The sequence below is a fragment of the Thermobia domestica genome, chromosome 11, assembly GCF_964235325.1.
Source record: "Thermobia domestica chromosome 11, izTheDome1.hap1.1, whole genome shotgun sequence".
Classification (NCBI taxonomy): domain Eukaryota; kingdom Metazoa; phylum Arthropoda; class Insecta; order Zygentoma; family Lepismatidae; genus Thermobia; species Thermobia domestica.
The window spans coordinates 236,769,325-236,786,069 of record NC_137464.1 but is presented as its reverse complement, the minus strand read 5'-3'; the positions used below and the strand labels follow the sequence as shown (position 1 = coordinate 236,786,069).

Sequence of the window (16,745 nt, the reverse complement as noted above, 5' to 3'; positions counted from 1 at the left end):
CTTGATGGCAGTGTAATCAACTCCTTTTAACTTCTGGCAGTTAATCACTACAGGTAAAATTCCATTTCCTTGTTTTACACCCGCTTTTCCAACTCGTCCTCTAACAAAATCCATAGAAGGGAAGTACAATCCAATGTCAAGTTCAATCCAAATATATTCAATTTCGGAATCTGTCTGAAGAAATCACAATACTCTCATTAAACACCATGGCTACATTTTTGTTCACTAATAAATCTGCATTATATAGTTCCACAATAAAATGTGTGTCACTATTAGGAGTATTTGTGTTTTCATTACACTCTCACACGCACAAAAGGATACAATCTGCTAGTCAACAGCGTACGGTAGACTAGTAGAGCAAATAGTCTCATATATATACAGATGGTGATCAGAAAAATGAAAACACCTGAACGAAATTGCAACTTACCAGATTAATATGGTGTCGGACCACCTTTCGCCTTCAGAACAGCCTTGATGCGACGTGGGATGGAGGCATAGAGGTCGTGAATGGTAGCAAGTCCAATTTTACACCATTCCTCGTGCAGGACATCGGCCAAATTTGTGAGAGAGGATGGAGGTGGAAATCGTCGCCGGAGTCGTGTTTCCAAGACGGACCACATATGTTCAATTATTTGAGATCTGGGGATTGGGCGGGCCAGGGGAGGTGTTGAACTTCATCCCGATGTTCCTCAAACAACGCTGCAACAACGCCAGCTGTGTGAATGGGTGCATTATCATCCTGGAAGATGGCGTCATTGTCCGGGAGCAACATCCGGACCATAGGATGCAAGTGGTCTCCTAAAATTGTCACATAATCGTTGGCAGTGATTAGTCCGCTAAGTGTGATTACAGGACCCAATGAAAACCATGATATGGCGGCCCACAGCATCACCGAGCCGCCGCCATGTTTCACAGTTGGGCGGAGACATTGCAGATCATAAGCTTCTTTGGGCGTTCTCCACACATAAACACGGCCCGTGATTGGGAATAGAGTGAAGGATGACTTATCCGACCATATCACACGTTTCCAGACCGTTGAGGACTGGAAACGTGTGATATGGTCGGATAAGTCAAACTTCACTCTTTTCCCAATCACGGGCCGTGTTTATGTGTGGAGAACGCCCAAAGAAGCTTGACTTATCCGACTATATCACACGTTGCCAGTCCTCAACGGTCTAAGTTGCATGGTCGTGACACCATTTGCGGCATGCGAAAGCGTTATGGTCCCTGATGAGCGGTTTGGCCCGTGCAATACGACCCCGTAAGTTCATGTCTGTAATTCGCGGCGGACTGTAATTGTCGAAACAGGGTGCGGGAGGTACTGATTGAGTTCCTCCGTCACTTGCTCCGCAGTGGCACGACGGTTCTGCGTGACAATGCGCTTTAATACCCGGCGTGACCTGTCACTCATGATTTTCTTCCGCCCACTGTTCCGCTTCCCCGATGTGGTTTTCCCGTGTATTGTGTAGGCCGTCATCACCTTCGACACTGTCCCACGCGACACACCTAACACAGTGACCACTGCCGTCACACTCACTCCACATAACCGCGCACCAACAATTTGCCCTGTTTGAAAATCTGAGAGGTCTCCCATTTTACACTACCTCCGTCTGCTGTAGCCACTGGACACTGCTGTTCCACTGCGCCTGACGTAGTATGGAGACCGACCTAACACACCACCACCAGCGGTCCGGCGCTGCGGGCGCCACGACACCACTGCCAACCCATACATCTGACGTGTTGCCAACTATAGGTGTTTCCATTTTTCTGATCACCATATATATATATATATACAAATTTTGTAACGCGGTTCGAAATATTTCAAACATCAATAAACAAACCTCAAGAGTAATTTGCATATCGGACAAGTTAGTAAGTACTAGTACACGTATATTTTTCATTATAACAATAGTTTGTCCACTAATTAGAAGTCATTACTTGCCTTATGTTTCTCAATAATGATTCTTGGTCTGGCCCATAAATACAGTAGAAAACAAATATTCACTAATACTCCTCCAAGTAAACCAATTTCCATACCAAAGCAAAGGGAAAGTACGAATGTCACTAAAGCAATGAATAGGTCAAATTCTGAAAATAAAGAAAATATCTCATAAATTACGCAATTACAATTGAACCAAAATCGTATAATTTTGCATAACATTGCTTTTGGTTCAGGATAATCGGCTTTCAAATATATTGTTTTACTCTGTGTTTCTTCCCACGCAACCAAACTCAACGTTTAGAAATAAGATAAACTGTTATTATAGTTTTGGTAAGCCTGTAAGACATTTACCTATCAGCAGAACTGTCTGCATTCGATCTCCTACGGAGGAAAGAAATTATTCTTTCATCCAACTGTGATTTAGGGACCACTGTAGTCCGTGAAATGGGTGTGAGGAAACATGAGTTATAAAAACGCCTGGATATAGACGCTGATCCACAGAGGTATTCTATGCGTCGAGACCATCAAAGCGTGGAGCCTTACCTACCTACTACCCGTGTGTTTATCCCAGGTGGAGGAGTAGTGTTAAAAGGAATTAGGTTAATTGAAATAATGAATTTTGATTATAATTATGATTAAGTTAAAATGATGAATTTCGATTATAATTATGGTGGATTTGGATTATAATTATGATTAAGTTAAATGACGGATTTTGATTATAATTATGATTAAGTTAAAATGATGGATTTTGATTATAATTATGATTAAGTTTAAATTATGGATTTTCATTATAATTATTATTAGGTCAATTAGTACAATAAGTAACTAATCCACAAAACTAAGTATACCTCTAGTTTCGTAAGAATATACACGGGTGTACAATTCACATTTGAAACACTTCAGTTTTTAAGTTTATATAATTTATAAATAATATAAAGACATTATTATAAATAATAATACTAATATACGCACGTAAGTTTGCAATACCAGAACTGCATCAGTATATTAGTAAAATTTTCATGAATTGAAAAGCTTCAGATTGATGTTATTTCACAAATCAGGTACACTTGTGTGCAAAACTTAAGAACGAAATTAAGTTATGCATGGTGTGTCATTCCCAAGTGGCACAGATTGCTGAGATTTGAACTATACATAGAAAGTAGTGCTACAGGAAACAACAGAAAGAAACATGTGCTTAGAGGAACAAATATGGCACTTTTATACAGGAGCAATAACTTACATTGAGAGCACTGCCCCTCATGATGCCCCTTGACTTTACAGAAGAAATGAAGTAGTCCTTAAAAGATTGTATGATTACTACGGACAGCGAATATGTTCTGCAAGGTGTTCCCATGCTGTTCACTAAGTTGGTAATGAATTGTTGTGGTATGGAGTTCCAGTATTTCATCAGCGCTGTTGAAACTGCTAGATAGATTTGTACCTAGATAGATTCACCTCGACATGCTGCAAGACATTTCTTATGGCATCCTACACGTGCTCGATGAGATCCAAGTCAAAGGAATAGGCAGGCCAGTCCATTCGCCGAATATCCTCGTTACAAGAGCTGCGCCATCTGCGTTGTTCGATACGGTAGCACATTATCATCCATAAAAAGTTGGGGTCGAGTGTACCTCTAAAAAGACATACGTGGAGAGGGAGTATAGTGGTACAATAACGCTGACCGGTGAGTGTACCACGTTAAAAAATTCGAAGAGTGGTACACACATGCAACATTATGCCTCCTCACCCAAGAACACTGAATCACGAAAATAATCAAGTTAAACGATGTTGCTAGGTTCGTTGTGGGTTTCCACACGACATGAGTGTACATTCAGAATCACCTCAGATTGAATCTGTTCTCATCAGAGAAAAGAACGCGACCTCACCTGTCCTCGGTCCAATCATCGCAAACGATGCCGCCGATGTACAAGTGTCAACGTAATACAAGGTAATGATCGTCAGACAGTAGTAGTGGCCGACGTTTGCCCGAATGAGTCATAGTGACGTCATAGGTCAAAGGTCAATGACCTTGGCCCGGGGTCAATGACCTAGGGGTACTTAGGACCACCCCTCTAAAATTTGGCAGGGCACCATGGCCCACCCCCTAAATTTTGGCAGGGGTACATAGGACCACCACCCTTAAATTTTGGAAATTGCCAAATATAAAAATTGGGTGTGGTAGCCTAGGATCATAGTATGTACCTCTATCAGTATTGGGGATCTATGTTGATCTCTTTCATGGGTTAAAATTGCCAAAAATTCAAATTTCGGGGTTTTTTTACCTAATTTATCCCCTTTGATGAGATGTTATTACCTTTATAGTTATATGGACGTATAAAGGGGTCCATTTCCTTTCATAAGATATGGGCATATTGGTGCACCCCTTGAAAAATTTGGGAGAGGTACCTTGGCCCACCCCTTTAATTTTGGAAATTGCCCAATTTAAACATTGGATATTATAGTATTGGATTCTAATATGTATTATGATAAATTTGGGTGGTCCACCTCGTTTCCTTTTAGGGGTACAAAATTGCCAAAATATAAACGTAAGCAATACGTTGTACCATGTGTTTGGTTTTTGACCTAATTTATCTCCTTGGATGAGGTCCCATTACCTTATATGGTTATATGGACGTATACAGGGGTCCATTCCCTTTTATAAGATATGGGTATATTGATGCACCACTTTAAAAATTTGGGAGGGTACATTGGCCCACCGCTTAAATTTTGGAAATTGTTTAATTGATGCATTTGGTATTATAGTATTGGACCCTAATATATATTATGATAAATTTGGGTGGTCCACCTCATTCCCTTTTAGGGGTACAAAATTGCCAAAATATATACGTAAGCAATACGTTGTACCACGTGTTTGGTTTTCGACCTAATTTATCTCCTTGGATGAGGTCTTATTACCTTATATAGTTATATGGTCATGTATAGGGGTTCATTCACTATCATAAGACATATGTATATTGATGCACCCCTTTAAATTTTAGGGAGGGGTACCTTCGCCCACCCCTTTAATTTTGGAAATTGTCCATTTTAAACATTTGGCATTATAGTATAGAAACCTAGTAAGTATCACAATAAATTTGGGTGGTCCACTTCGTTCCCTTTTAGGGGTACAAAATTGCCAAATTTTAGTACAATCACGTGTTTGGTTTTCGTTTGATGAGGTTATAAGGTATGGACGGGTATCCCCTTTTAATTTGGTAGGACCCTTAGGGTGTCAAATGCTAGTACGGTCACGTGATCGATGATTTGGTTTTGATGCGCGACGGGTCCCTGGTCAATGTTCTCTAGGAATTAGGTGGACACTTTGAACAAGATTCACGGCATTTAAAACTTTTTTCAACTTTCAAATTTAAAAAAAATCAAACTAAAGTTTTCAAAACAAAAATTGAAACGAAAACTTTTAAACAAAAATCTTGAAACTAAAAAAAATCAAAACAAAAATTTAAAACGAAAAATTTTGCAAAATTTTCAAAAAAATTTTGAAACAAAATTTTGAAACAAAAATTTTAAACGAAAAATTTTCAAACAAAAATTTTGAAACGAAAACATTTTCAAACTAAAGCATTTTCAAAACAAAGTTTGAAGAAATATTTTTGAAACGAAAAAAATTTTCAAACTATAAATTTGAAACAAAAAAGTTGTAACCAAAATTTTGAAAAAAAAATTAAACAAAATTTTTGAAACAAAAATTTCAAAACAAGTAAATTTCAAACAAAAAATTTTTCAAATCGAATTTAAAATCAAACCGTTAAACTTTATCAGGTTTTTAACTATTCGATTAACAAATAAACGTTTTTCAACTGTTCGATTAACAAATAAACGGTTTTCAACTATTCGATAAACATACATGGTTTTTCCGTTTCTCGCCAACATTTACCAGTGAGTGCAAGAATTTATAAACTAAAAAATTGAAGTCACTTTAAATACGAATCATATTTGAAACAAGGTGTTAATGTTCATCATGGATACACAGTGGAAACATCCATTTACCTGTAATCTCGCAGGACCTAGTGGGTGTGGAAAAACGTATTTTGTGAAGCGATTACTGTCACATCTCCCAACCATGATTAATGCGAAATTTCGTAAGGTATACTGGTATTATGCAGAATGGCAAGACGTGTATGCAACAATGCCGGTATAATTTCACAAAGAACTTCCACGAATGAAAGATTTTCAGCTTCAAGTTGGACCACATTTGATTATTATTGATGACCATATGCGAGAAGTGAATAGTGATATTGTTGATATGTTCACGAAAGGATCGCATCATCGAAATATTAGTGTGATTTTTATAACACAAAATGTATTTCATCAAAGCAAAAGCAAATAGAAATATGAGTTTAAGTTGTTCGTATTTGTTGTTGTTTAAAAATCCACGTGACAAGTCACAAATCAAGCATATGAGTTATCAAATCATGCCTGAGCATCCACTGTTTCTATAAGAAAGTTATGCAGACGCAACAAGAAATCCACATGGCTATTTACTGATGGATCCTGAACAAGATACACCCGATGAAATGCGATTTCGTACAAATATTTTTCCTGACGATTTGCATCATTACGTTTACGTACCAACAAAACATGTTTAAATTATTGTGCATGTGAAAAGAATGACTTAGTCTGTCACGATGTCTCCTACAGTGAAACACGCTGATCTGCTGTGCTCTGCACAAAGCTAAACCAAGATTGCGTAAAGCTATTATTGCCAATGCAGACGCTTCATTAATTCATAGTATTTGTGAATGTTGTTATAATGTCTTAAAAGGCAATGTTCCACTGACAAGTGCGCAGAAATCAAAATTAAAAGCACTACAAGAACACGCTCCGCTATCTCGTAGACAATACAAAATCATTGGATAAAAAGAAGAAACATTTAGCCGTACAACAAGGAGGATTCTTACCTGCATTACTTGCACCTATTGTAGGAAGTGTGTTATTCAGTATTTTGTTTAAACAGTAAACATCATGGAACATAGCAAGAAGATGGTTTTAGTGCCACCAGAAATGCTTCAACGAATGCATGCATCATCAGCCCGTGTGAGTGAAAATCGAGAATCTAATGTCGATCGTGAAATGCAATCTATATTGAATACATTGTATCCAAGTGATGAAGAAAAATGGAATCAGTACAATAGAATATTACAGAAATATCTTTATGTGATACGTAAACAAAAAGAACCAATACCACTTACACTTACATCAATGAAACCTGATGGTGACGTTCCGAATGTTGACGATAGCACGAAGCAAGAAATTTTAGCCGCAATACCACAAATGTATCGTAAGAAAGCCGAACTACTACTCCGTCGTTTAAAACAAGATGACGCAATTACGTGGGATCATAAAGGAACAGTGTACATCAACGATAATAAACTACATGGATCCAATATTGTAGATTTAATGTGCGATGTGACTCGACCGAGGAAACGTTCTAATCCTCAAGGCTGGGATGCATCCTCAAACACACCTCAAGAATTAATTGGTAATCCACGAAGATTAAACTATATTGTCAAGCATAATAGTACAACAGCATCTGAAGGATCTGCACCACCAAAACCGGCACCTGAATTATTTTCTTCCGGAGAAGAAGAAGAAGAAGATGATGATGATGTTTTAGAAGTCCGACCAAAAAGAAAACGTATCATTCCACAATGGTTAACGTACAAACCATGAACAAAAAGTTGAAATCCATTTATTACAATCCAGCACACCCTGCATCATTTTCTACAGCAAAGAAATTATGGCAAGCCACAGGAAAATCTATACCGCTAGCCAAAATAAAACTTTGGTTAAACAAACAACCTACCTACACGTTACATCGTCCTGTACGTCGTCGTTTCCGTAGAGATTTTTATCTTGTCAACAATATTGATGATCAATGGGAATGTGATTTAAATGATTTACAATCACTTCAAAACTATAATGACAATTACCGTTATATTCTTACAGTGATTGATGTGTTTAGTCGGTACGGGTGGGCTGTACCACTAAAATCGAAAAGTGCCGAGGATATAGTGAATGCATTTGAAATGATTTTCCAGGACAGGAAACCAATTGTGCTACGTAGTGGTCAAGGAACTGAATTTACCAACAAGATAGTACAAAAGTTTCTCAGGAAACACAACGTGCAACATGTTACAACAAAGGATCCAGATATGAAAGCCAGCATCACAGAAAGATTTAATCAGACATTGAAACATCGTATGTGGAAATACTTTACCAAATATCAAACATACAATTACATCAAAGTATTGCCTTTACTTGTAAGAGCATACAATGAAAGTTGGCATTCCAGTATTAAAATGGCACCTGCAAACGTTTCTCAGGACAATTTACTGGAGGTGTGGCATAACTTATACGACAAAAAACTACAGCGTTCAAAACAAGTTACGGATTTATCTGTTGGTGATACTGTTCGTAATAGTAAAACAAAACGTATCTTTGACAAAGGTTACCTTGAGAACTGGACTTGGGAAATATTTAGAGTAAAAGCTATTGTACCAAGAAACCCTCCAGTGTATCGACTAGAGGATTTAAATCATCAACTCATCGATGGGGTTTTCTACAGAGAAGAATTACAACCAGTACCACTCCCTTCGACGTTCCTCATCGATAAAATATTACGTACAAGAACAAAAGGTGACATAAAAGAGTATCTCGTCCAGTGGAAAGGATATCCTTCCTCATTCAATTCGTGGATCCCTGCAACTTCATTGAAGAAGAAGAAGAAGAATGGAACCTGATCAAGATTTTTACGTTACACTTCCCAGTAATAGTTCCATGGATTATTTCCCAGAAAATATGTTGACTTCATATATTACGAAATTACAACGACGTGTAGAGTTTCGCCAGAAATGGGATGTGGCAATTGTAGAGATTCATTATCCACATTTTGTACTGAACATTAACAGTAAAAACAATAAAATATATTACAAATCATCAGGTAGTAATGATCAGGAACCGTGGAAGTTTGTAACGATCCCTGTACGCTATTATAACAATATAAGGGATCTTATTCATGCAATTAATATACATCATAAAGAAACCAATTTATTTATATCTTATGACGCAACTAATTATATATGCCTCATACGACATCCCAATAAGGAAATCCATACTTCTGTACAATTCTCACCAAGTGTTAGTTTAATGCTTGGATTTGAACCGAAAAGTGATTTAAAAAATATGCAAAAGGGTCAATATACACCGGATGTACGATTAGGCTTACCATCACAAATGTACGTCTACTCTGACATTGTATCTGTCATTGTTGGAGATACAATGGTACCCTTGCTACGAATTGTCAACATGGATCCTGTGAATCATACTTTTGGAAGTCATGCAGTACAAATCTTCAATCCTGCACATTATGTTCCGGTGGAAAAAATGAATTTTGAGCAAATACAAATCGATATAAGGGATAGCACAGGTCATCGTACGCCATTCACCTTTGGAACGGTGTGTACAAAACTACATTTCCGTCGTCGTCGTCATGACTGATCCGTATTTGCAATACTACCAAAAACAAGCGTTGTCCGGTATCGGCGACGTCTATGTGGGAAGTCCCTATCAAGCAGGGCATGGCATTGGAAGTTTCCTTGGTGGCTTATTTCGTTCAGTGTTACCACTTGTAAAGCAAGGAGCTAAAACTGTGGAAAAAGAATTATTAAAATCGGGTGCCAATATGATTAATGATGTTGTGATCTCGAATCAACGGCTGGAAGAATCGTTTCATCAACGTATGCAAGAGGCAAAAACAAATTTACAAGAAAAAGCTAAAAATAAGTTGAAAACTATGCTGGGAAGTGGATATCATAAACGAAAATGGGATAACTGCTCTCAGTTTGAGGTTGACCTTCCAACGATCAACAACACCATCAATCCTACGAAGAGACGTAAATTATCACATAAGAAGAAGAAGAAATCATTGGCATCGTCACCAGATATTTCTGATTAATTCAACGATGGCTTTCTTACATCATCGATCCTGTGAATGTATAAAAAGTAAATTGGACATTTTTTCAACGTTACCCACGCAAACCAGTGTTCTGGACAATCGTATTATTGGCTACAAACCAATTAGTTCAATAGCTGAAAATTCACCAATAGAATTTGTAGTGAGTGGTAGCAGTGATGAATATATTGATTTCCCACAAACCTTATTGTACATCCAAGCTCACATTGTGAAATCAGATAGTTCCTCCTTCACCGAAACGGATAAAGCTATTGCACCTATCAACGATTTTCTAAATGCTATGTTTAGTGAAGTACAAATCTACTTGAACAATAAATTAATTTCATTTCCGTCACATAATCATCCATATCGTTCGTAACTGGAAAAACTGCTCAATTATAGTGATGGAGCTAAAAATATACATTTACAAACAGCAATGTGGTTTCAAGATACGGCTGGTCATATGAACGCAACCACCAGGGAGAATGAAGGATTCCAACAACGCTATGAACTGACAAAACAAAGTATGAAATTCGATATGATTAAACATCCTCATTGTGACATTTTTAATCAAGATAAATTTTTAATTCATGGAGTGGAATTACGTATGAAACTTATTCCTGCAAAACCGAACTTTTGTCTCATGGCCAGTGAAAGTAGTGCCAATGCAAAAATCAATATTCTAGATGCATCGTTGCAGGTGAAAAAAGTCAGCATTAGCCCTAGTGTCAAATTGGCACACAATAAAATTTTACAATCTACACCGGCAAAGTATCCTCTGACAAGGGTTCAAATGAAATCATTTACCATCCCGAAGGATATACAATCCAAAACTATTGATAACCTGTTTATGGGAACATTGCCAAATCGTATTATTGTAGGATTTACATCGAATGAAGCATCCAGTGGAACTATTACCAGCAATTCATTTGAATTTCAACATCTAAATATTAATTTCTTTACATTGTACGTGGATGGAAAAGCTGTACCTTCAGAACCATTGCAACCCAGCTTTGAAGAGAATCTCTACATTTCATCGTACCACACATTGTTTTCAGGCTCTGGCATACATTTTACCAATAGTGGAAATACAATTTCAAGAGCCGACTACAAGAATGGATATACACTGTTTGTATTTGACCTAACTCCCGATTCTTCTGCTGGAGATTGTCACTATTGGAATTTACAACGACATGGAACCATCCGATTGGAAGTTCATTTCCAAGAGAAAATAGCAGCACCTGCAATCTGTATTGTGTATGGGGAGTTTTCCTCACTCCTAGAGATCGACCACCAGCGCAACATTATCCTGGACTTTTAAATTACAAAGTACGTATACGTTATGTATCATTTTCATTCACGATGTTAAATGCATTACAATTAGCTAGTGCTTTAAACGGTAGTCCATTATTCAGAAATCATTTTACCGGGGTATTTGCAAGCGATGAGTTGCCCTCACGAATTTCTCTTCCTCTGGCAATCATCATAAATACAGATCCATCCACAAAATTAGGAAGTCATTGGATTGCAATTTATATAGATAATCGCGGTGTTGGAGAATATTTTGACAGCTATGGCCTTCCTCCTTATGTACCATAACATGTTGCATTCTTAAAACTTCATTGTATGGACTATAAATATAATAATAGCCAAGTCTTGGTTCATCCGTATGTGGCTATTATGCTTATTTTTATTTGTGCTGTAAAGCCCAAGGAACATCTCTGCGTGAAATTATATACTTATTCACAACAGTACCCACGGTTAATGATCGTAGACTACTACAATGTACATTCCAGGTAATTTTATCATATTTATCATTGAGAGTGTATTTGTTTCATCATCATCTACTTCTATACTAATCATCTTTTTTCCTCGTTCTTTTTACAGAACTCACAATACGAAGCTTTGCAAACCGGTTCTATGCTGCGAAACATGGAAACAAATCATCGCAATCAAGAAGAGGAGGAGGTCTAATGAAGAAACCCAGCTCAATATACAAACATTGTCAATAAGAAAGAAAAAGAAACCAGAAAAAATGAATAAAATACAATTTATGCTTATCTATGTGTTTTTATTGTTCATTCCATCAATATGATACACACAACGTTATCAGATTCTCCTAAAGAACTGTGCGATATAAGACGAGAACCCTTGTTCAAAGTGTCCACCTAATTCCTAGAGAACATTGACCAGGGACCCGTCGCGCATCAAAACCAAATCATCGATCACGTGACCGTACTAGCATTTGACACATTAAGGGTCCTACCAAATTAAAAGGGGATACCCGTCCATACCTTATAACCTTATCAAACGAAAACCAAACACGTGGTTGTACTAAAATTTGGCAATTTTGTACCCCTAAAAGGGAACGAGGTGGACCACCCAAATTTATAGTGATACTTACTAGGTTTCTATACTATAATACCAAATGTTTAAAATGGACAATTTCCAAAATTAAAGGGGTGGGTGAAGGTACCCCTTCCAAAAATTTAAAGGGTGTGCATCAATATACATATGTCTTATGATAGTGAATGAACCCCTATACATGACCATATAACTATATAAGGTAATAAGACCTCATTCAAGGAGATAAATTAGGTCGAAAACCAAACACGTGGTACAACGTATTGCTTACGTTTATAGTTTGGCAATTTTGTACCCCTAAAAGGGAATGAGGTGGACCACCCAAATTTATCATAATACATATTATTATCCAATACTATAATACCCAATGTTTAAATTGGGCAATTTCCAAAATTAAAGGGGTGGGCCAAGGTACCTCTCCCAAATTTTTCAAGGGGTGCACCAATATGCCCATATTTTATGAAAGGAAATGGACCCCTGTATACGTCCATATAACGATAAAGGTAATAACATCTCATCAAAGGGGATAAATTAGGTCAAAAACCCCCGAAATTTGAATTTTTGGCAATTTTTAATCCATGAAAGAGAACGACATAGACCCCCAATACTGATAGAGGTACATACTATGATCCTAGGCTACCACACCCAATTTTTAGATTTGGCAATTTCCAAAATTTAAGGGGATGGTCCTATGTACCCCTGCCAAAATTTAGGGGGTGGGCCATGGTACCCCTGCCAAATTTTAGAGGGGTGGTCCTAAGTACCCCTAGGTCATTGACCCGGGCCAAGGTCATTGACCTTTGACCTATGACGTCACTGTGACTCATTCGGGCGAACGTTGGCCACTACTATTCGGACAAACAGACCATTCTCATGCAGTCGGCATGTCATTCTCATGCTGTGGAGCGTGAAATTGGACGACTTGTCTTCTTAGATGTGCTTGCAATTTCACCCGCGGTTTGACGTCAGTCCCTTCTTGGCTGTTTCACACTGTAGAAGTCATTGTCTGCTGTAGTTGGCCGTGGTCGACCATCACCTCTCCTTTTCACAACATTGCATGTGGTTCAAAACACTCCTCATGCACGTAAAACAATGCTGTGTGCAATACCAAACTCCTGGTTCACACTCCTTACACTTCGTCTTTCTTCCAGTTTTCTGACGATTCTTCCCCCTGTAAAGTCACCCAAATTATGTCTCCGGGCCACATTATTGTACAAGTAACATCATAATCCATCTTAACATTTCTCTGGCTAACACGCACTATCTCGTCCATTACATTTAATTGCCTCATGTTGGGGAAAGAGACCCATTTAGCGTTACGATCACACTGATATCACTGCTTTGCATATTGTGCACGTGTGAATATTTTGTTGAACCTTCACTCATTTCCATCGACTACGTCATATTTTATGCTACTTTATCTATCTTATCCTTAAATTTTTTTACCAGATTCATTTTAACTTCTTACGTTTGATGGATAATTTTTTAGACAATGAAAACTCCACTAGACAGTGAAGCCTACCTGGCAAATATTAAGATGTTTCAAGCTCCACAAATTTTGCAGAAATACAGTTTCTATGGTAAGGCAGAATATTTAGCTAATAAGTCCATTGTTGTAAAGAATAATATTGGTTTAAAATTACAATAATTTAATTATACTGCTTGACAATTGCTAAGGAACAACTCATTTATGCCTCTAGCATTCCCGGCAGCCGACCAATTACAGTCAAATGCAATGCAGAGGGAGTAGTTGAGTAGGACTTGCTATCTGTATAAAAGGCAGCGTACTAAGCTCTGTACGCAGTCGAGAGTTCATGCATGCAGTCAAAAGTACATGCATTGAGGTGTTTGACATAAATGGCGGTGGTGGAACTCAGTTCTATGAAATTCAGTATGATGGGACAATAATTAAGAGGAAAATCGCTTCAAGATAGCATTTGGGTGCATACGATCGCAGACGTGCAGTTGGACGGCTGGAAGCTGGTCGAAATGTCACTACTCGTGATTGAAAAAGGCCGAAGAAGGTGGAAATGAGATGCGAAAGCCGGTTGTCGTCGAAGAAAGACTACACCTCAAGATGATCGATATGTATCCCTAGTGGCGAAAAGGAACAGAAAGCACAGTCCCCGTCAGATAGCTGCAGACCTTGCAAACGCTACCGGTACACACGTGTCTGTCAGAACCATTTCGCGGTGCTTAAATCAGGTTGGTTTGTATGCACGGAAGCCTGTCAAATGCATCCCACTTCAACCACGCCATCGTCGCAAACAATTACAGTAGTGTCAGGAACATGTTGGTTGGGATCAGCAACAGTGGTCCAAGGCGACGTTCCCCGACGAATCCCGTTTCACTGTAACATGTGACTCTGACCACCAGTTACTGTGGAGAGAGCGAAGAACACGTTATGCACAAAAGAATGTTCATGAACGCGCTATGGCCAGGGCGTGATGGTGTGGACAGGCGTTATGCACAATGGCAGAATCCCGCTTCAAATCTTTGAACGAAGTAGCGTGACATCGCAGCGGTATTGCAGAGAGATTCTTCTGAATGATGTTCGCCGTTTTCGGTGTGCGGTAGGTCCGGACTGTCTGTTTATAGACGACTATGCGCGCCCACACAGAATCGCTGAAGTATCGCACACACTTGAACGTGAAGATATTACACGAATACAATGACCTGCTTACTCTCCGGACCTTAATCCTATTGAGTATACCTGGGATGTCCTTGGTAGACGTGTCTCCAAATGAACTCCCCTTCCCCTAACCGTGCAAGAACTGACAAAAACCTTGCGAAAGGAGTGGTTCAATATCCCCCAAGAACTCTTCACTAGATTAGTGGATAGCATGAAGAATGTGCATTAGTGTCCGAGGAGGTAACACATCTTACTAAAGTACTCATATCTGTTTCCTTCTGGCGGGAAGAACCATTTTGCCTAGTTGTGTGAACATGCTCCAAAGAGTAACTTTTCCTTTTTTTCGTTTTCTTCTTTTCCCATCTGGCGCAATCTGTATCACTTTCCATTAGAATAATTGCACACTGTCTCTACTATATATATATATATATATATATATATATATATATATATATATATATATATATATATATATATATATATATATATATATATATTGCGTTTCATTTCGTCCCTCAATGTCCATTCTGAACAATTCCGAAAAATGGAACTGTTCCTTAGCATTTTTCAAGCAGTGTAGATTGTTTTCAAAAGATTAATACATATCTCTAGAATACCCAATTATCAACTTAATACACCAGAATTCCCATTTATTAGCTTAATAAACTATTGATAGTGTACCATACAAAGTTGCCAGATTGAGCTAAAGACAAGTGTGGACACCAGTGGAATTTGTGTAATTCGGGGCACAAATTTGAAACTGAAAATTTCTGCATGCTATTTCTAATAGTTAAACAAGGTGTCCAGAATAGGACTGGCGGATTTTAAAAGTGTGCAGTTTTAATATGGTCAGAGATAAAGAAGAAACAAATGCATTTTAAAGGAGGACTAAAAAGGTTTATTTGGTCTTATTTACAAATCATTCTAACTCAGTGTAACTTCACGTGAGCTCCATTTGTAACTCCCACAATATCTAGCCTGAACTCAGTCTCTCTCCACGTACTCTGTAACATCTGAGGTATTACTGAAGCAATCGTATTCCTAATACGGTTCTTCAGTTCATCAAGGTTACACACTTTTCACCAGGGTACACAAGGTCTTTCACATACTCCCGCAGAAAGAAGTCCAGGGGGTAACATCAGGAGAGCGCGGAGGCCACCTAATTGGCCCATCACGGCCTATCCAACGGCAGGAAATTCAGTATCAAAGTACCTCCTCATTTGTAGGCTCCAATGTGGCGGAGCACCATCCAATTGGAATATCACTTGAGGTTGCAAGTGTTGTAACTAGGGAACAGCAAAGTGTTAAAGCATGTCTAAGAACACATTTCCTGTTATGGTTTGCTCTATAAAAAAGAAGGGGCCTATAACTGCATTGTGTTAAAACACACCAAACATTCGATTTGGGACTGTCTCTAGAATGTTCTATGTACGCATGCGGATTCTCAGATCCCCATATCCTAACATTGAGTCTGTTAACACAGCCAGACATGTGAAAAGTTGCCTCATCAAAGAAAACAACGTTCAATAGGAAATTATGGTCATAATCAATCCTGTCCAGAATTTCAGTAGCAAATGCTGCTCTCTGGCTTATCGTTGGGCTTAATTTCTTGCAACAATTGCACCTTATACGCGCGCAAACGTAATCGTTTATGTACCACATCGTGCACTGTTGTCTTTGGAATTGCCAATTGCCTGGTCGCTGCGCGAATTGACTTTCTCGGGCTATGTGAGAACACTCTCCTTTTGCACCCACATTTTCTTCTGACACACTCGATTTACCACCACTGTGTTGTTTCGCTACACTCCCCGTTGATAAAAATTGATCCTTCCACA

General features: G+C 38.3%; 1 protein-coding gene across 1 annotated transcript in view; it reads right to left on the bottom strand.

Moving 5' to 3' along the window:
• The window catches only part of LOC145665502 (sodium-independent sulfate anion transporter-like), a 113,516-nt gene that overhangs the window by 21,730 nt on the left and 75,041 nt on the right, over positions 1–16,745 (bottom strand). Inside the window, exons 9-10 of the mRNA XM_081732809.1 lie at positions 1,939–2,088; positions 1–170 (exon numbers count right to left, since the gene is read on the bottom strand). Of these exons, the coding sequence (XP_081588935.1) occupies positions 1–170; positions 1,939–2,088 (320 nt within the window). The remainder of the gene's footprint in view (positions 171–1,938; positions 2,089–16,745) is intronic.